The sequence below is a fragment of the Haliotis cracherodii genome, unplaced genomic scaffold, assembly GCF_022045235.1.
Source record: "Haliotis cracherodii isolate W230 unplaced genomic scaffold, xgHalCrac1.p SCAF_10, whole genome shotgun sequence".
Classification (NCBI taxonomy): Eukaryota; Metazoa; Mollusca; class Gastropoda; order Lepetellida; family Haliotidae; genus Haliotis; species Haliotis cracherodii.
The window spans coordinates 33390985-33412500 of NW_027266265.1; the positions used below are offsets into that span (position 1 = coordinate 33390985).

Sequence of the window (21516 nt, forward strand, 5' to 3'; positions counted from 1 at the left end):
TGGCCAGCTTCTGGGGACATCGACCGGTGGAAGCAAGGTGTAAGTTGTAGAAATGGAGTGAGTTGAGTACAACGCCACTTTGAACCGTTTTTCAGTTATATCACGCCGTGTCACCTTAATGTGGGAGGAAAGCCCGAAGTGATGCAGGTCTCAGACGTTTACCACCTCGGTGAAACCCACGAGCACGGGTATGGTGCTGACAAACCTAAAAACATAATCGGGATGAACCGGGATTCGAACCCACAATCATAGGTTTCTGGCGTGCCCAAGGGACGCAACTCTGCGCAGCGAAACGCCCCCGCCACCCACCCACCCACCCACCCACCCACCCACCCACCCAATCCCTTCGCTCCCCCGAGAAATCGGAATGAACAAATGAACAGAACTAAATTGTGAAATCAACAAATAACCACACAAGATCAATGAAAATTAAGAACTAATATTTAAATAAACAGGTTACGGAATACAATACTATCAGTTGGTTTATCTTTGTCAATACGCCTTAATGCAATGGTGTGTAGTTTCCTATTTTTCGACTTCACGCGTATGTATACTCTTGCCCAAGCGATTCAGCTTTTGTCAATTACTAGTCGGATCCTCTGTGGGTGAGACGTTTCTCTAGCGTGACGGCGTACTCGTCACTGAAACACCATGGCGGTTTGTATAGGGGCAACATAAACGTAGAAAGCACATTCACTAAGCACCTTTAACAATTTCTCGAAAAACACCGCGTAAATGAACCATAATGTCTCAAAATAGCATCGATGCGGTTGTCATGGTTTGTCCGTTCCTCTTTAAACCCGGGTAAAACCTATGTGACTATATATAGACACTCTACTGCAGCCTTCGGTTCACAACTTCAAATTGATATTGGCCTACATAAACGCATTTCAACTCAGCTGATGCATGCAGCTGGTGGAAATACCCTGCTGGGTTATGGGGGATGGGGGATGGGGGTGAGGGTGTCAAAACATATATAGGTACACGGCATGTTTCACTTATATATTTTGGGGTTCGTACAATCGATTTACTTAAGTCAGTGTTGGTTTTATAAATACCCTTCTCGCGATGTGCGTTTAATAATTTATTTTACATGTGAAAACCAAATGTGTTGTATTTATCTATATATGCAAACAAATGTCACGTTCGGCAAAATATGTAGAAAAGAGTTATTACAAATGATGTGTATTATTTGGCGCTTGTGATAATTAAAAACAAGCACTGCTTTGCTTTGCATAGAGAACACCAATGGCAGAAACACAGTTCGCACTTTGTACACCCTTTGCATCGAATCGTTTACCTGCGCACGTGGAATTGAAACCTTCATTTATATCGCGATTGTGACGTATACTCCTCAGGGAGCTGAGAACGCAGTTGGGATGCTGTCTGACTATTATGATTTGTGGTTTGTTTGTTGTTTACGCCGTATTCGGCAATACTCTAGCTATATGCCGACAGTCTGTAATAAGAAACAATCGTGTCTAGATCAGGCAATCAAGAGACTGATATTATGAGCAACGATCCACGCAGTGGAGGTACGATGACACACGTCACCAAGCCCGACCCCCAAGGTAAAATCGCCTCTTTACGACAACCTTAGGTTGTTGGGGATCTATTCTTACCCGGAATCCCAAAGTAGTGGCAGTTATATAGCAGGGTGGTGATACGCCTCAATAAAATAATAGATTCCACGTAAGTCTGTCACTGTTGCTACCTGTGCTTGCAACAGAAGTGAAGATTTATTGATAGCCACACGTAAAGGAAATGGAAACTTTGAAGTAAACAGACCGTAACAACAAACGCCCATTGATATAGCTCGACCAGAAACCGCATCGCAATGTTCACATGCGTTTTTTTTCTGAGAACTAAAGAAAATGAGTTGTGTTTATTTTTGCATGTAAACACACAACACCTCATGAAATGCGTTTATATAAAAGAGCTGTGTATGTTATGATATGATAAGAATATTTCGACGGAATAGGAGGCAATAGGAAGCAAAAGAGGTAAGGTGTTGGATAATTATGCACTATGATTATGACTAAATTGTTCAAGTAGTATATTTACTATGATATCACATGTATATCACCCATGAAGATACGGGGTAGAATAAGTCTTCAGCAACCCATGCTTGCCGTAAGAGGCAACTATGCTTTTCGTAAGAGGCGACTAACGGGATCGGGTGGTCAGGCTCGCTGACTTGGTTGAACATGTCCCAATTGTGTGGATTGATGCTCATGATATTAATCACTGGATTGTCTGTTCCCGACTCGATTATTTATAGACCGCCGTCATATAGCTTGAATATTGCTGAGTGCGGCGTTAAACAACAAACCAACCAACATGTATATGCGTCTTGAAATATAGAAATACACATCGTTCACTTTCTTTCATTTGATAAAATTCAAAATAATGTAATTCAAAGTGTATTCAATTTTTGAATTATGGATTGAACAATTTCAAAACGACTACTTCAAATGTACAGTATTAAGAATATTATTTTGTCTCACCTTATTTTGATTTCGCTTGGCAAACTGTAGTTTAAGCAGTATTCAGTACACAAGATTACATAAACACTTATTATTTACCAATATAATAGTTTGTCCTCTCTTATGTGTTGATCATTATCTTACAAGTGCCATAATCAATAATTATATTCATGTTTATTCCTTACACAATTACTATATAATTAATATTATATACTTATATATTTTCTGTTTATGAATGACAAATGTTTCCAATATTATCAAATTCTTTGTGAATGAGTGGGTGTTTTGGTGAGTGAGTGAGTTTTAACGCATTTTGAACTATATTACGGCGAGCCCTCATGATGTGGGAAGAAAGTCTGAAGTTATGCAAAAGGGGGGCAACTCTTTGGATCGAATTTCGGCTCCTCGTACAACTTATCCACTCTTGCCCAATGGTATCATATAGACCTTGTTTAAACCTGCAAAATGTCCCATGTATCCAATATATCTATATGTTCGTTTACATTTATACAGGAGGAAATTCAATATGGGTCTACTGAACTGGAAACACAGTTCTACCTATCCCACAACCCCCCACAGACACAGAGTAGCCATACTGGACAATAGCGGAAGTGACGAGTCAAAAGAAAAGGGAACGCTGATTTTTAAGGGACAGCTGTATGGCACGTTAGGAACAGGCGACATTGTGGCTGTGAACATTCCTCTATCAAAGACAAGTCCCCACAAGAACGCATGGCACGCTAATTTGAAGAGGTACAAACAATTACATAGTGTAATTAAATCTATGTGTGCAGAATACAAAAACGAAATCTTTCCCATATCAACCTGTTCGCCTATGGTAGCGCCGATGAAGAGGGCGACGACATGGTTGATGAAGACGCTGGGGCGTGACGTGAGAGAGGGGGAGCTGGTGTTCATTGAAGAGGTGTTTGGTAAAGAGAGTGTGTTTGTGGACAGTGTGGGAAGGAGCCGGAAGGACTGCAGGGCTTTGGACGAGCTGATTCACTTCTCATTTCACGAATCCCGCGGAGAGCGTGTCCTCTGTGGACTCAGAGGGGCCTTGGGAGCTAATGGCGTGTTCCATCTATCAGAACCAACTGTTCATTCTGTGTCTCGGACGTACGGAGATACTGACAGAGGAGTTGACGGAATCAACAGGGTTTTGAAAGAACATAAATGCACGGACAAGTGTAGAAAGTGGCGAGCTAGAAAGTGGTGTGCTAGAGAGATGCGTGCCAACAGCTCCACCTCTTCATGAACCCTTCCCGAATCCAGAATCCTTATCACCCTCTCACATCTTTCCCCTTCAGTCTCTGTCTAGCACACACTCTCCTCCCCCACCGTATGACGCCGTCAATGACGTCATCGCAGACCTCCCTCCATCTTACTCTGAACTGTTCCCCAGTGGACGCCAGTCATCTGCCCTGGGCTGGAACAGTGGGTAGGTTTGTAGCCAGAGGCTCTTATGTCTGTCATACATATTCGTTCAGATAAGTACTAATTCTGATGTCTCGTGATATATGCCTTAGGTTTTCAATTATGTTATGGCTTGTTGTTGATGTTTACCACCTTTGTGAAACCTATGAGCAGGGTTGTGGTGCTGATAGGAGAATGACGGCAATCAGGGCAGATCCTGGCCTGGTTAAGGGATGTAACTCTTCGCTGCAAAAAGTAGTGTGATAGACCGCTGGGCCACGCATGCATTTGCTCGCTTGTATGGGCCGTACATTCGAAGAGGTCTCTCTACCGTGTGAAGATCCCTTGACCAAATTGATGCTATAATGATCAACAATCGACACCTCAGTGGCGATGCCAGGTGCTAATTTTATCAACCATGGTTTGGTCTGGTCCAAACGAGGTTTCGGTGACGTATTGCTCACATCAATCTGTATATACACATGTCTTAGATGTACAGACAGTCTCCGTGGTCTAGTGGTAGAGCGTCCGCCCTGGAGCGTGAGGTCCGGGGTTCGATCCCCGGCCACGTCATACCAAAAGACGTTAAAAGATGGTACTTGTTGTTACCCTGCCTGGCGCTCGGTATTAAGGGGCTAAAACAAGGACTGGTCGGTTCGGAGTCAGTATACTGTGTCTGAGTAGGGTATTCATGTTAAACTGCGGCATGGTATCTCAGTGGGCTAGCACTATAAATCGGCATTAGTCCGGACTAGTACAAGCAGCCACACACATACACCCACACACACACACACACACACACACACACACACACACGCGCGCGCGCGCGCGCGCGCGCGTCAATGCACGTCGCTATGTAAGCGCAATAATCATGGACGCGACGTTAAACTCCATTTCACCTCACCTCACCTTAGATGTACAGGTTTAACGTCATTTGTAAATAAAATAAATGTCATTGTAAAATCCTCGTTTTGTGTATAATGTTATATTTAAATATAAAGCGTCAACGGCAGGGAGCAACAAGACTCGATCATCCGCCGAAACAGAATCCTTTGAGAACTTAAGGTTAAACAGTGGTGAAATCATATGAATGGATCACTGAAAATCAGTGATGACACCAGGTGCGAGCAAGGGTGTCCTGCTCTACCCGTAGCACCCATCACTCACTGTTTGTAAGTGTGTGTTTGTTGCCTAGCAGTACTCCTGCCACGGGAGAACCCCCAAAATGGATGTTGAGAATCGAACCCATGAGATCGGCGGGGTGAGCGAAGACGTCAACCACTGGGCACCCTACAATACACAATCGTATATGTTTGTCACCACGTCATTTGGGAAACACTTCAATGTGTAATGTGTAAGTGCCTATAAATAGAGCACATGCCCCTTGCAATGAATCATCTCTAGCCCCGATCTGTGCGTGACGCGTGAGTTAAGACGATCATATGACTAACGCGGCGACGGGGCTGCTGTACAGTTGTCGTTTTATATGTAAACTAACTATTCAAAGTTTATGTAAGACCACATCATTCAAAATAAGGTTATTCTGACTACTATTTTAATCGAAGAGTTTGATGACACCCGCCAGCAACTGGTGGGATGGTGTAAATCCTGCTGGGGTACCATGGCGGTAGCACAGGTATCGTTACTCCCCATGGTCCCCCAGTGTGGCGGCCTAACTTTGGTTGCTGGGGATGCAAGCCCGCCTTTATCATGTATTGTTATGTAGAGTGATATATTTTTGGATATTTACATGCTAGTTTTATAAACAAATATGTGATAGTCTAGTTATTTTACTGTCCTTCGTTGACAGTTTTTTTTATGGAATCTAAATGTAATGATTATTAATGTATAGCTTATAATAGTCACGATATGGCTGAAACACGGCCGATGTGACTTTAGGTTTGAGCTCTGAATTCAAATAAAGCGATCAAACCCTTTCCATGTCCAATAGAAATCTCTGCACATAGCAGAGTCGTTTGTTCGATTCCGACTATATCATGAGCATGTGTTTATGATTCACTATCAAATAGTAATGATACCAGGTGTTCGCGACAAGGTGGGCGTATCCTGCCCCAGTGGTGGCACCCGTCAAAACACATGCAAGGGCAAGTCAATTGTTCACCTGAAAAAACAACATGGGAACACATGGTACAAGTGAAAATAGGGAATTGCACTGGACATCTTTTTTTGTCACTGATGCGTCAGATTTGGAAATGTCATCCACATGTCTACCATAAAACCCTTTCAAAGCTTTACTGAGGCCTTGAATGTTGTAACCTTGATCAGACAACTACACAGCAAAAGTCCCACAGTCAAAGTAAACAAGCACTCAATATGCTCTCGACATGACATTTATATAAAGGAACGTATGAGTTAAAACCCCTAAACTAAGTGGCACTTAAACTAAGCGGCGTGTCGGTTTAGGTATGTATGGCTGAACTCCATCATAACAAAGTTGGATATAGCGAAGTTATCAGACTGTAATCTGAAGTAGTTGATTGAGGCTATTTATTACCACCCGAAGAGTCCCGAGTCAACCCATCCGTAAGATACCCCTAAGTGTGTTAATGACACCCTACGACTTACCTGTAAGCGTCAGCTCATCTTTGTGATATGTGGAAGTGTGGAAGTCTAAATAATACTTTTGATAATACTCTAGCTTGATAATGGTGTAAGAATATACATCGAAACGTCGCTACATGTAATAAACCAGAAGTTGTTATCCATAAAGTTGTCCGTATACTTTTACTTTATTAAATACTGTTCAGAAACAGCCAATCAGCGATATACTTATTAAAAATAAGTGTTTTATTATTTTCAAGACTACTCCCTTTAAGAGTCAACCAATCCGTTATATACCTGGAAGTGTTTTATTATTATCTAGAATACACCCTTTAAGAGTCAACCAATCCGTTATATACCTGGATGTGTTATATTATTATCTAGAATTAAAATACACCCTTTAAGAGTCAATCAATCCGTTATATACCCGTACGTGTTATATTATTCCCTAGAATACACCCTTTAATAGTCAATGCAACCGTATAAGACCTGGAAGTGTTTTATTATTATCTAGAATACTCCCTTTAAGAGTCAACCAATCCGTTATATACCTGGACGTGTTATATTATTATCTAGAATTAAAATACACCCTTTAAGAGTCAATCAATCTGTTATATACCCGTAAGTGTTATATTATTCCCTAGAATACTCCCTTTAAGAGTCAATAAATCCGTAGTATACCTGGAAGTGTTTTATTATAATCCAGAATACACCCTTTAATAGTCAATGCAACCGTATTGGACCTGGAAGTGTTTTATTATTATCAAGAATACACCCTTTAAGAGTCAATCAATCCGTAGTATACCTGGAAGTGTTTTATTATAATCCAGAATACACCCTTTAATAGTCAATGCAACCGTATAAGACCTGGAAGTGTTTTTATTATTATCTAGAATACTCCCTTTAAGAGTCAATGCAACCGTATAAGACCTGGAAGAGTGTTATTGTTATCTAGAATACTCCCTTTAAGAGACAATAAATCCGTAGTATACCTGGAAGTGTTTTATTATTATCTAGAATACTCCCTTTAAGAGTCAATCAATCCGTAGTATACCTGGAAGTGTTTATTATAATCCAGAATACACCCTTTAATAGTCAATGCATCCGTATTAGACCTGGAAGTGTTTTATTATTATCTAGAATACACCCTTTAAGAGTCAATCAATCCGTAGTATACCTGGAAGTGTTTTATTATAATCCAGAATACACCCTTTAATAGTCAATGCAACCGTATAAGACCTGGAAGAGTTTTATTATTATCTAGAATACTCCCTTTAAGAGTCAATGCAACCGTATAAGACCTGGAAGAGTGTTATTGTTATCTAGAATACTCCCTTTAAGAGACAATAAATCCGTAGTATACCTGGAAGTGTTTTATTATTATCTAGAATACTCCCTTTAAGAGTCAATCAATCCGTAGTATACCTGGAAGTGTTTATTATAATCCAGAATACACCCTTTAATAGTCAATGCATCCGTATTAGACCTGGAAGTGTTTTATTATTATCTAGAATACACCCTTTAAGAGTCAATCAATCCGTAGTATACCTGGAAGTGTTTTATTATAATCCAGAATACACCCTTTAATAGTCAATGCAACCGTATAAGACCTGGAAGAGTTTTATTATTATCTAGAATACACCCTTTAAGAGTCAATGCAACCGTTATAGACCTGGAAGTGTCTCATTAATATACCTTAAATTGTGTTCTATCTGCGCTCGAACACTTTTAAAGACAACCCATCCGGATAAAATTCTCTTTAAGACTTAACCTTGTCATGATTACATTCAATATTGTGGGGATTCCGGGCTAGATTTGATCCCCAGTTGTCTTATTGTGCTTGTGAAAGGCGACTAAGTGGATGGGGTGATCAGACTCGCCGACTTTAGTTGATTGCGGGGATTTTGCTATAAAATAGATTACACAATATATTCGCTGTCCGCTGTCACAAGAACGGATTTTGCTCACTGTAATGCAAAACAACATTCACTCACTCTCCATTAAGGCTACTTCTCGGGAATGTAGACAACCCCAAGGTATGTATATATGCATTCTGTCGAGCTCTCGATTGCGTCAAACTGATCATCTGGTTCCGGCAAATTATCAATGTGTCGATTATTGTCTAATCTAATAGGCAAACACCCGGTTTTGATTCCGTGCATGGTTCCCGGCTTGGTATTGCTGGAATAATGACAGACCAGAAGAAATTACAGGAAAAATAGTTTACAAAGTTGAGTGCACCAAATCAAATATACACAAAGAAAAAAGTTAAGCACACACCTATTTCTGAGCCATGACAAATGGCAAAAATCATGGCATGGGATGACTGACCACAGGAGCTTGGCGATACCAATGTCATCGGATAGAACAAACATTTGACAACAAATAAAAAATATATTGATGAGTTGTGATTGAAATTTACTGATAAAAACATGGTAACACAGGTACTGTTTTTTTACCTTAAACAATACCAAAAAAAGTATGGAGCTGCAGGATTAAGTAAACGAGTTACGTTTGATGTTTCATGTTCCTTAAGGTCTCTCCTAGACATGACACGTGAAACAGATCAGTAGCGGGTATAACCGCCACGTGCCCGGATGATGCATTCCTCCCTACGTCTCATGCCTCCAGTCAGACGTTGGATTTGTTGATGGGTCAACAACAACCACCCCTGATGCAATGCTGCTTCCAGTTGGCGTGAATCTTGTACAGGAGAATCTCGTGCCTGTATGCGCCGCCCCAGAATATCCCAAGGGGGTTCACATCTGGGCTCATTTCTGGCCAGGGTAGAGTCGCTATTGCATTGGCCCTCGCGCAATCCACGACTGCATGCGAACGATGAGGCCTGGCATTGTCATCCATGTACTGAGGTCGAGTAGCAAGAGGGTGGTTGTCAGAATGAGGAACGACGACTGGCCTCAAAACGTCCCGAGTGTACTGAGCCCCTGTTAAGTTGCCCCTTACGGTGACCAAATCCAACCTGCAATCGTGAGAGATACACCCCCAAACCATTACCGAGCCCCCGCCGTATGCAACAGTCGGTTTAATGTTCCTGGGGCTGTATAGGCCGTGTTCCGGTGCCTCCCAACTCTCATTCTTCCATCAGTGACGTGGGGCAGAAAACGACTTTCGTCTGACCAATGGATCAGTCTCCAAGTTCTCAGATTCCAGTTCTGTCGCGCAATACACCATGCTTAACGAGCAGCTTTGTGGTGATCTCTCAACAATGACTCGTCTAGCCCTCAGTCCTGCTGCTTTCAGTCGGTGCCTGGCGGTTCTGGTGCTGAAACGACGATTGGGCAACCACAGCTATTTTAGACGAGTACTTGTTAAAAAGGGTTCTCGGCGTATGAGACGAAGGAGGTCCCTGCCTATCTTCGCGATGTGTTGTCACAGGAGGTCTTCCGGATCTGGGACGGTCCTGTACATCACCGGTCTGAGCATGGTTCTCGACTAAACGGCTTACGTCAGTGTGGTGATACCCCAAATTCCGAACAATGGCATTACAGGACACTCCTGCGTTATGCATGCCGATTATTTACCATCTTGTGGCGTTTGATAATCGCCTTCGTGCCATGGTCACACAATGTCATGGAATATCTGTTTAAAACCGAGCTTAAGAAAGCAATTTCAACGTTTGGATGTACTGCTTTTAGAGATGGAGGGTAGCATGCTGCACGGGCATACCATGCATGGCACGCGAGCTTTCGGCACGCATGACTGTTCACACCATCTCGAGAAAACACAATTCTTCCCGTAATTATATCTTTCATGAGTGTTACAAATATTTAGACCAAACAATAATGAAAAATATTAGGGTGTGTTTATCTTTTTTCATTGTGTATATTAAAAAAATAAAGACCATGTTGCAAGCCAAAATACAACCACATTCAACAACAAATATACTTCAGTACTTAGTGACAACCATGAGTTGTATATAATACATGACACACGTAATACATTTTGAAAATCAAGGTCAACTTGACCTGAAATTTTCAAAACGCCTGGTTTTGTAAAGGGTTTAGATTTTCTGCACGGGTGCATTGCTTTGTTTGTGATATTGTTTACTGAACCCCTCACAGCTATTGCATCAGGTGCACGCAGTCACATATCTATTCATACACATAAAAGTCGTAGTTTTGACACGTCCACGCTATTCAAGGTACTCGGGTTCTTCGAAATTAAATTTAGCGAAGGGGTGGCTGAAAGGTTCTGAGCCTAGCTATGTGGTGTTAATGGAGTTGTTTGCTTAGTATTTTTCAACATCCCCCAATCCCCCCCACCCCGAGGTGTCCACATAATTCTGTCAATGAAGCTGGAGTGCCTGGATCCCGCTGGTGTAGAAGGCGTCATCCTGGTGGTGTAAGACGTCCTCACAGAAATGACGTCATCATCATTCGTATAAACATTGGCCCCGAGAACTGAATGTAGCTTTTCTTTCTGATTTATAGGGGCGGTCGGGTAGCCGTCACACCGAAGACCCGGTTTCGATTCCCGACATGGGTTCAATGTGTGAAGTGTCCCCCTCCGTGATATTGCTGGAATATTGCTAAAAACGGCGTAAAACCATAATCAGTCACTCACCTTATTGTTGTCGGTCTAGACGTTGTAATTGGTGCTTTGTGCGGATTTCGGCACTATTTGAACGTAAAGTAGAATAGGTGTTATTGCTCGATCGATCTAGAATACTTATTTCAGAATGAATATGTCCCGTCCAGTTAATGTTTATCTTGCCGGGTGTTTCTTGATTTGCTTTTCTTTTATACTTTGGTTTCGTGACTGCCCCCTTGACTTACGGTGCATGTAAATGGCGCAGTGGCGCATCAGATTAAAGTATACAGTTTCAACATGTAATATTCCTCTTCAAGAAACAGCCAGGTCAGACATTATAGCCACACAATCCTCATTCTAGTCGACCAGCATGGGTTATTCTGGTCCTCTTCGGCTCCGGAATCCTCAAAGATGTAGTTTAAAAAGAAGCACTTCTTACAAACTTTGTACGGTTACATAACAGTATATGATCCCCGATTCCAGTGGCTGATAGCGTGGTAAACGATCCATGCAACGGTGATAGTAGGAGTACGATGAGCCAGGTCAACCATTTTGATCATCCGATCCTCATAATAGTTGACTCTTCCGACCAGCTTGGATTAATAGGGATATGTTCTTCCATGGAAACCTCACACGTGTCTAGGGGCGGTCGGGTAGCCTAGTGGTTAAAGCGTTCGCTCGTCACGCCGAATACCCGAGTTCGATTCCCCACATGGGTACAATGTGTGAAGCCCATTTCTGGTGTCCCCCGCCGTGATATTGCTGGAATATTGCTAAAAGCGGCGTAAAACCTCACTCACTCACACGTGTCTAAAAATAAATCTTGAACCCTCTAATGGTGACAAACACACAAACGAAGTTTCAGATCAATCCAACAACATCACTAAAAACTATAAAAATAGTAAGATATTTTACTCGTGTCACACAACACTCATTTGACAATCCAATTGGTGTGATTATTTTTATCATAATTAGATTTCATAATTCAATGACTAAACTATATACACAAAATCAAGATACTGCTACTCGCCATTATCAGTGACACGACAAAAAATACACAGTCAATAAAACGTTCCCAGTCACGGAATCCGCAAGGTTCAGATTTTGGGTACGCGGATGTTGTGTTGGTCTGGGCCACCACTTTCTGGTGATGAACCCCGAGCACGATGATAGAAGCAAAGATGGTGAGGAATCCTTGGATCTCGTTCATCAACAGGTACAGAGAGAGCCTGGATGTGCGGTCCGAAGTGGGCGGCATGTTGCCGTGGATCAGACTCAGGAACATTGTATGAGAAACAAAGACAGCCATCAAGTAGCCAAGTTTCTCCCCAGACCGAGCTGGGATGAGGAACACGAATGGGTTAAGGATGGACATGAGGCCCATGGGGATGAGAAAGTTAATGAGATAGTAAACATATTTCCTTTCCAATGTGAGCATGTATTCGGCAATTTCAAATGTTTGTATTGATGAGAGGTTCAGGGACACGCTAAGCATTTTCCATTCCCCATTTTCGTCCAGTTTGTCTTTGCCTGGAACTTCTTCGTCATTTATGATGATCTTGACATTGTATCCATACGAAGGAGCAAACAAAATCTTACAGTGTTGAGTATCGAAAGGAAATCGCGACACGTCTATTTTACACACAGTTCGAAATACATCCAATACTTGCCAGATGATGCTCCCTGAGGGCATGACAACAACAGGTAGCTGAGTTTCCACTGGATTCATGTCTGATACACTGTTGCCAACAGAAATAGTGGGTGTCCATATGTCGCCACTTCTTACCTCCATCAATCGGACATCTGAATGATTGTGAACATTCCAAGTGAGTCTCGAGTCAAGCCATCTTACCATGAGATATCCAGTCACAGACAACACTTGGGAAACAGAGTTCAGGTCTAGGATCGTGACCGGGGTGAAGGACAGTGAAACGTCTACTGATTTCGAGTTTCCTTTGAACGGTGGAACAGCATTATCTTGTTGTGCAAGAAGATCCTTCCTCAAATGACTTATCACGTCCCTGGTTACCGTATCAGCTCTTACTAGTGATATGATTAAACCTATGGTGACCACTGATATTTTCACGTAGCATGCCATATCAAATTCTCACACTCTCACCACAATCAACACACGGATGGAGATCAGTTAATGTTTTGTCCCGCATGGCTAATAACGACAATCACGAAACGTATTTGATGATCGGTAACCATGACAAACTGGCCAAAAGCAATCACCTGCCGACTGGAATTATAATCGATCTATCACAAGAACAAAGGATCTGTCTGATCAATATCGACTTACAGGTCATTTGCTGTGCTGTATGTCAATGCAATTGGAACACTTAATATATTACATGCTCTATTGATAACAAGTCGTAACGGCGTGTATTAAGAGTTGTGCAGACAATGGATTAGTTTCAGCTGTTTAACTATACATAAGTTGGAATGTGGTCTCCATGGTACCTAATGACATTTGTATCAGTAGGAAAACACGTCTATGTACATATCGTAGAAAAACGAAAGGCAATGTATGTCGCAATCTGCTCAGTAAAAAAAACGTTAAGTGGTATTTGAAGTGTAGACATTTTCCGGACTGTTCGTGAATGCTTTTGTTCATTTGTATTCTCATTTCCAAATTTGAAAAATAGTGACACTGAACACCCGTATCATCCTATTCCTTATATATTCTGTTTGATGACTGATTATCAGACATCTCTGCAGTCTACTACCCAGCTGGTTCAGTTGTCATGGAAACATACAACGTCAACCAACATAACGAGATGACATTCTAGATCGGAAATGACGTTATGTATGTCTCATCGAGGTTTAGAGACAGGTAGCCAAAAGGTGCTATGGAAAATTTTGCATTTACAATGTCGATAAACAGTACGCCCTCATGTGTAACTGGGTATTGTATGCGCGAACGTTTTCAATCATTAAAACTAAAACAAACACCTGTAAATATGAAAACATTTATTAATCACCTGATTTACAACCTGCACAACTTCAAATTAACAGGTAAAAATAACATGTGAAATTACCACGTTAAGTTAATATGTGGAATATAAAACGTTAAATTAACATGTTAAAATAACACGTGAATTTAATTTATGAAATGAAGACGCGAAACAAACTCATAAATTAACACGTGAAATTAATATGTGAAATTTTAACGTGAAAGGAACATGTGAAATTAACATGTGAAATTAACACGTGAAATTAACACGTGAAATTAACGATCCGTATTACATTTAATGGTTACCCGATAAAAATGTGCGTGACGTTGATATCTCTGTCACTAAAACGCCGTGAGAACTTTTCAGTTGTAAGGTTAAATCAAAGAAATTCACTCACTCTCAAGCGCATTATAAAACATACACGTGTACATACACGTCACAGCTAATCGTGAGTTAAGATTAAGGTGTGATTGTAAGTTTCTGGAAACCAGCCCACAATCTATCTAACGTCACTTTTTCACAGTATTAAAGAAGTTGTTATCCATAAACTTGTGTCTACCTTGTCATCCGTCAACTTATAACTAATGCCTATCAAACAATTTATTGCCGAGGTTGGATTCTATTGATGGAGTCATCATTATTAGAATTCGGGGAAATATATATAAAGCTTGTACATTTTATCATCATCCTTTAATAGTCTCTACAATTGTAAGAAATAAACGACTCGTGGTCGTTGTTTTCCGTGCAATAAAACATAGTAGAGAGAATGAACGACTCGTGGTCGTTGTTTGCCGTGCAATAAAACACAGTAGAGAGAATGAACCACTCGGGGATGCGTCCCTCGTGGTATATTCTCCCTGCAGTGTTTTATTGTACGATAAACAACTCCCACTCGTCGTTTATTTATAGAGCTACATATATAGAACGTAGGCCGAAAGAATGTGCGACGATCTCAAGACGCAAGGCCAGGAGGGTCTAGAAACGCTGTCAAAATTGATACACAATTACTAGTAAACTAATGAAACCTAACAAATCTAACACAATTAAATGACTACATGCCTATGGACATGGCTAATTATGGAACGGCAGACATAAAGGACACAGCACAACTCCCTTGGGATACTTGACCATCCCCGTTTCCTGCTTACTGTATAGTCGAAATATCACGACCCAGATTTCATTACTTACTTACTATTGGAGATTTAAAGTGCGCTTTCCGCATAAGCGTCCTCGCACACGGGTCCCCAGATTGTTACTTACTTACTTATATTGGAGATTTAACGTGCGCTTTCCGACTACAAGCGTATGTCGCACACGGGCCCGGCCAGGCCATTTAATGTGTTTCCAAATAGGGGAAAAGTGAGTTTGTGCAACCCAGGAGGGGGGCTTTAGGGGTTGCTTATATAGTAATTTTGAAATGTTGAGATTTGGAAAGAATGCCAAGAGTGGGTGGGGGACGAACTAAGGGAGCTGTGTGTGTTGGGTGGTTATCAAATAAGGTAGTTTTGGTTTTAATATTTTATTTGGGGTTTAAATGCGGCTAATTAGTCCTGTTTTTATTAGGTATATGCCTAAGGCTTTGAATTTTTCTAATTTATTTTGTGGATTTAGGATTGATTCTAGTGTAAGTCCGTTTTAAGATTTTGGGTTGTCTGTAGTGTTGTTCGGTGTGTTTGGTAGTGTGTAATGAGTACGTGTTCTGGTGTTTCTTGTTGTTTGCAATGTGGGCAGTTTCCTGTTGTGTGTAGTTTAGCTATTTTACGGTGATTATTTAGTTTGGTATGGCCTGTTTGTAGTTTGGTAATTATTCTGTCGATATTTTGGGATGGGTGTAGTATTTTTGGTTTATTTAGGTTTTTTTTGAGTACTTTCCTGATTTGGCCATTTGAGTTTTGGTATATATTCTGCCTTTTTTTGTTGATTTTTTGTTTAGTGACACTTTTGATTTCTGATTTTGAACTGGGTAAATTTAAGCTTATTTCTGGGAGTTTAAGGGATAATTTTGCTGCTTTATCTGCCTTTTCATTTCCAAAGATTCCTACGTGGGCGAGGATCCAAATGAGCTCTATTTGTTTACCTACCTTAGTTAAGTTGTTTGAGCTATTGAGTATTTGATTTATTAGTTTGGGGCGGTTTTTAGTATTTTTATTTTTGAGGGCTTGTAGTCCACTGAGGGAGTCGGTTGGGATGAGGATTTTTTGGTGTTTTTTGGATTGCTGATTGTGTAGTGCTGAGGCCATGCCCATTAGTTCGGCCGTGAATATGGATTGGTTGTTTGGGAGTCGGTAAGATGTGTGTCTTTGGTTGGTTGTGCGATGTGGACTCCGCAACCTGTGTGTTTTGAGATCGGATCTGAGGATCCGTCTGTGTATATGTGACACCAATTTGGCCAATTTTCATGTATGTATGCTAGTGTGGTGGTTTTAGCGATGTTAGGATCGGTCTGTTTATTTAGTGTATCGGCTAGTGTTGTGTCTATTTTAGGTATTTTAAGTTTTAGAGTGAAGATATTGGATGATTTATTGTTTTGATTAAGATTATTTATTTTGTGTTCATTTAGGTAATTAGGTTATTCTTTGGGAAATTGGAGTAAGTAGTGGCCCAGATTGTAAGCGCGGAGTGGTTTATATAGCCGCTCACTAAAGGTCATTTCCGGCACAAAGGCCATTTGCCGACCTCTCCACAATGGCGGCGCCCAGTGTTTACCGAACTGACGGGACATCAGCAAACAGGTGATCTGGCGGCTGACTGTCAGCTACTTCTGTCGCCTCTGACAGTGTAAAGGAGTGAGTGAGTTTGACTTTACGCCGATTTTAGCAATATTCCAGCAATGTCACGACGGGGGACACCAGAAATGGGCTTCACACATTGTACCCATGTCGGGAATCGAAGCCGGGTCTTCGGCGTGACGAGAGAACGCTTTAACCACTAGGCTACCCGACCTCCCCCAGCGTACATAACATACACCATCGAAGGTATCAGTACCAGTCCCCTCTATGACCGAAGAAAATGAAAACGTTTACTCTCATTGTTATTCTATGGTAGAGGAAGATTTATTTTCCGACGGCGGTTTCACCATGCGAGTGTTGGAATGCATAACGTAAGAGTACACACGAAATTGTAAAGCGTAGTTAATATAAACAACCCTGACCTTGTTGTGAATCGCTGTACCTCCGCGTAACTGTGAGTGGGCGTGTCCTGCTTGTTGACATACGCTATTCGGGAAACTACTTACTGGCATGTTGCTCGCGAAGGATTGTATACAGGGAAGATGATGACCTACATAACGTAAGCTGCAACTGCCTACGTACAAGTTGGGTCCATACGTACTAGCATATGATTTGAGATAACATCTAACACGTCACACGTTCAGTAAGTAGTTCAGAGAGTTTTTTTAAGATTTATGAATGTGAAAATCCCCTGTGAAATGTGGAAATACCGACATTCCTTGTCTAAAGTAAAACGATGTATGTTGATATTTAGTTGTATTGTAGCGAGTGTGTTGTTATAGAATAAATAACTTATGTAATCATCATAATTATCTTTGAGGTCAATTATTATAATTAGTGACATTAATTAGTTACATTTAAACAAATTATATAACTAATATAAGATATGCGACGAACTATTATTGAATTTAATTTTTAAAATGTAAAAATGTCACTTTCTGTACTAAACTCAAGGTACAAAGGTTTCAGTTCTTGAAGCTTATTCGTGCGTGATATATTCACTGTCAATGACATTATTCATGGTGCTTTTACAAAATATCAGCACAAACTAAAAAGAAGACATGGCCGAGGACGGCCCCCCATCGTACACCGACACCATGGCCGCCATTGCTGAGGGGATGCGACAACAAGGGATACAGACGCGGTCCAGCCTCACCACCGGGGATCTGACCGGTGACTCCGGGGATTTTATTGTCATATTTCCTCCTTCGACGACAGGTAATAGGTAAGCAGTGAACTTGAAGGTAATGGTGATCCTGACACAGTTAGGGAAGGGACGTAACTTCGTTAATTTGCACAGTGTTGAATTGGTTTGATGGTAGGGTGCCCTGTAGCATGATGCATTATTATATTAATTTATTTTCATGTACTTGGTTCATACTTGGACCCAGAGGGTGGTTGTGTGGCAGGGTTCCGTATATGGGTCTTGTCAATGTATGAAACAAACATATTACTGAATGATGTGGTGAAATAATTAAAACAATTTTAACATTATTTGACTATTTTTTTCTCACTCTCATGCTTTCAAATTTATTTATTAATTTAATTTCGATTTCACACCTATGGTCCCTAGTATGGTAGGCTTTGGTGGCTGGTGACCCGGTTTTTAATTTTTAATATCATGTCATACTCATATCTGTCTAATAACCTCATACTGGTTTTTATAAATTTATTTTTTATTTTTTATTTTTATTTCAATTCAGTAGACATATATCTGTAACATACATGTAGGTACATGAGGTATATAAGTTTAAAAATTCACAGGACATTAAACCGTGATCAAGATATGAGTATATACATATATTGGATTGACTGATAAATTATATGAAGCAGGCTGATAATTCTTTCCATTTTCTGTCGAATTTATTAATACCACTATTTTTTATTGTGATATTTCTTTCTATTTTACATACATCTTTCAATATTTTTGTGAAGAAATGAAAGCCTATGGAGTTATCTCAATGTTTGACTGGCGAATGTATTTTTTTGCAAGAAGAGTTGTATATCGTTGAAACGAGAGTTGTTTTTGTTGTAGCAAAATAATTTATCTAGACTGGTCATATGAATATTATATGTAAGCTTCGAGTTTAGGTGTACTTCAATTTCTAACCAAAATTCCTTTACAAAAACACATTCTACACATACATTTTTAAAAAATATATAATTCATGTTAACATATTTCAGTCACAAAATGGCTGAAATACAAATAACAATCTCATTAAAATCAGATCTTACTTCTCACTATCGCTAAACAAAGATCTGAGGACATCCCATTACGGGCCGGGTCACGGCAGACAGACCTTGCGCGAACTTTGACCGACCAATGGAATGACCAATCAGAGGGCAGCTTTCTCGTGCTTTACGGCACTAATTTCAAATTTGTGACTACGCTTCGAAACATATTTTGACAAATTCTCGATTTCAAATTTGAAACCTGAACAAAAAACATTTTGGAATGGCTAATAAATGGTCTAGATTGTAAGGATTCAGTCGTTAAACCCGTAACTATCGTTCGGAATACCCCGTGTTAAAGTTTTCGAGTTTGCATGGTTAGAAATCACATTCCGACTGTCACTTTCATACTCTTGTAAGCGACGCTCTGATTGGTCGGATGAAAGGTCGTTCTGACGTGACCCCTAATGGGGTGTCCTCAGATCTTTGTTTAGCGGTAGCGAGAACTAAGGTCTGATTTTAATGAGATTGCAAATGCAATTGCACATTTTAACTCACACCTCCACTTAACTATTGACTTCTCTTTAAGCTTCAGAAGCGTCAGCAGTGGGTCGTCCTTTCAGTCTGTTGATGCCAGCCTCCCAGAAGGACCTCCACCTGCCTACACAGACCGTCCATCTCCATCTTCCCACAGACGAACAACAGAACATGGCGCTCACTGTACAGAGTCCAGTGTCAGCCGCATTCATGATCAGAGAACTCCATCACTTGACGCCGGCCACAAGAGTGTTCCAAAGAGTGTCTCTTATCCATCATCTCTTAAAGATGCAACAAAGACACACAGAACGGCCCCATTGCCACAGACCGGAGTCACATCAGACCGGAACCATTTCCCCGGTCTTCCAAGTGCACCATTGGCCACTTCAAGCCTTCGTCACGACGCCATTTCAACGGATGGAGCATCTGAGAAGCCAGCGGAACATGACTCCTCGTTACCGGGAAGAATCCAAGTAGAACAGCAGGAATATGTCATCACCAGTTCTTCCCCTGCTACTGTGGAGATCAGATGGCGTGTTCCTGACAACGCGGATGACTTCACTGGTTTGGTGTACGTGGTGGAGACACACTACGCATCCTCCCCATCACTTTCAATCACACCGACATCCAAACCGATCGATAGACGTGACGATTACTGGGTAGAAATAATAGACACAGCCAAGCCTTATATTCGTTTGTTTCGAACTCAGTCGATGCTGGCGATTGGACATGCTAAATGGGCACTGAACCAATCACGTAGAACACACGGTCTGAAGGTGTGGCTCCGTGCACGGGCTGTTGATGGGTACAACAGACTGCCGTCTTGTAAGAAGGGGCCATGGAGTGAGGAGTTTAGAGTCCAGTTCATTGAAACGTAAGTTTATTTGTTTATTGGTTATTACACTCAGCAATATTTCAGCTATGTGAAGCGGGCTGTAAATAATCGAACCTGGACGAGACAATCCAGTGATTGATATTAGGAGCATCGAATCAACCACATCACCTGAGCACCCTATGCATGTAGTGTGTTAGGAAACGACCATTTGTCGAACTTAAATGTTTTTTTAAGAAGACAACCTTGCAACAATATATTTTTTGTGGCTGTCAATTTCTTCTTTTTCAAGATTCTGAAGCATAGTTATTTTTTCAAGAATTTGCTTGGTTAATTTTTGTTGTTGATAAAGTAGTGTACGTGATTGTAGTAACGTTTACTTAGTTTACTTGTTTGTAATCACTTTTACGTAGTGTGTATGTGACTCTGATAACGTTTACTTAGTGTTTTGTTTGTTTGTTTGTTGTTTAACGCCGAACTCAGAAATATTACAGCTATATTACGGCGGTCTGTAAAAATCGACACCAGACAATCAATTTGATTGACATCATAAGCATCGATCCACGCAATTGGGATACGATGTCATGCATCAACCAAATCAGCGAGCCTGACCAACCGATCCCGTTAGTAGCCTCATACGACACGCATAGTCACCATGGGTTGCTGGAGACCTATTCTTAGTGTACATACGTTACTGTACGTGACTCTTATCACTTTTACATTGTGTACGTGACTTAATCAACTTAATGCAACAAATGTGACTGTTATCAACGTTACGTTACAGAGGCAGCATCACGCAGTCACAACAAAACGCATGGACGAAATCCCAAGAAGCCTCGATGAGTACCAGCGATATGTCTATGCAACACAAAGATGCCAAACCTTTGACATTCGAGTCATCCCCATCTTGCAGCTTGTCCACAGAAATGGTTAATATTCAAAAGTTGGAGTATTACATTCACTCCGATTCACCAACCGAGACGCAAATAAAATGGGAAAGGCCTTCAAATGTGGGGAAATTCAAACAAACGTTTTACGAAGTACAATCAATGCAGGAACCGCTGCATGAGAAGGGATCGAACACCAGTCGGTTTACAGAATGCGCCCGATCTGAATCCTGGAAAAGGATAGCTGACACGCAGTCGTCTCCCCTTAGACTGTATAAATTCCCGAAGCACATCTCCATCGGCCGAACAAGATGGAACTTTTCTCCGTGCATGGCACCGTTCACGCTGTTACTGAGAGTCCGACTTGTAGGCATGAGGCAAGATTGC

The 21516-nt window shown here is 41.0% G+C and overlaps 2 protein-coding genes and 1 pseudogene across 8 annotated transcripts in view; 2 read left to right on the forward strand and 1 right to left on the reverse strand.

The window, feature by feature from the left end:
- Positions 1–3006: 3006 nt before the first annotated feature.
- On the forward strand, positions 3007–4691 carry LOC139449458 (uncharacterized; annotated as a pseudogene).
- Positions 4692–12012: 7321 nt separating this feature from the next.
- LOC139449465 (neuronal acetylcholine receptor subunit alpha-7-like) lies at positions 12013–13113 on the reverse strand. Its single transcript, XM_071230882.1, has one exon. It carries the CDS (start codon positions 13111–13113, stop codon positions 12013–12015), a length of 1101 nt encoding a protein of 366 aa, XP_071086983.1.
- Positions 13114–16634: 3521 nt separating this feature from the next.
- The window catches only part of LOC139454324 (uncharacterized), a 6091-nt gene continuing 1209 nt past the window's right edge, over positions 16635–21516 (forward strand). The window contains exons 1-4 of one of the 7 annotated variants that reach the window (XM_071235955.1): positions 16635–16704; positions 17744–17926; positions 19463–20284; positions 21027–21516. The exon at positions 21027–21516 is cut by the window's right edge and continues 1209 nt beyond it. In XM_071235955.1, coding sequence (XP_071092056.1) covers positions 17763–17926; positions 19463–20284; positions 21027–21516 — 1476 coding nt within the window. In that variant the 5' untranslated portion in view covers positions 16635–16704; positions 17744–17762. The other 6 variants (XM_071235956.1, XM_071235958.1, XM_071235959.1 and 3 more) reach the window with 6 other exon arrangements.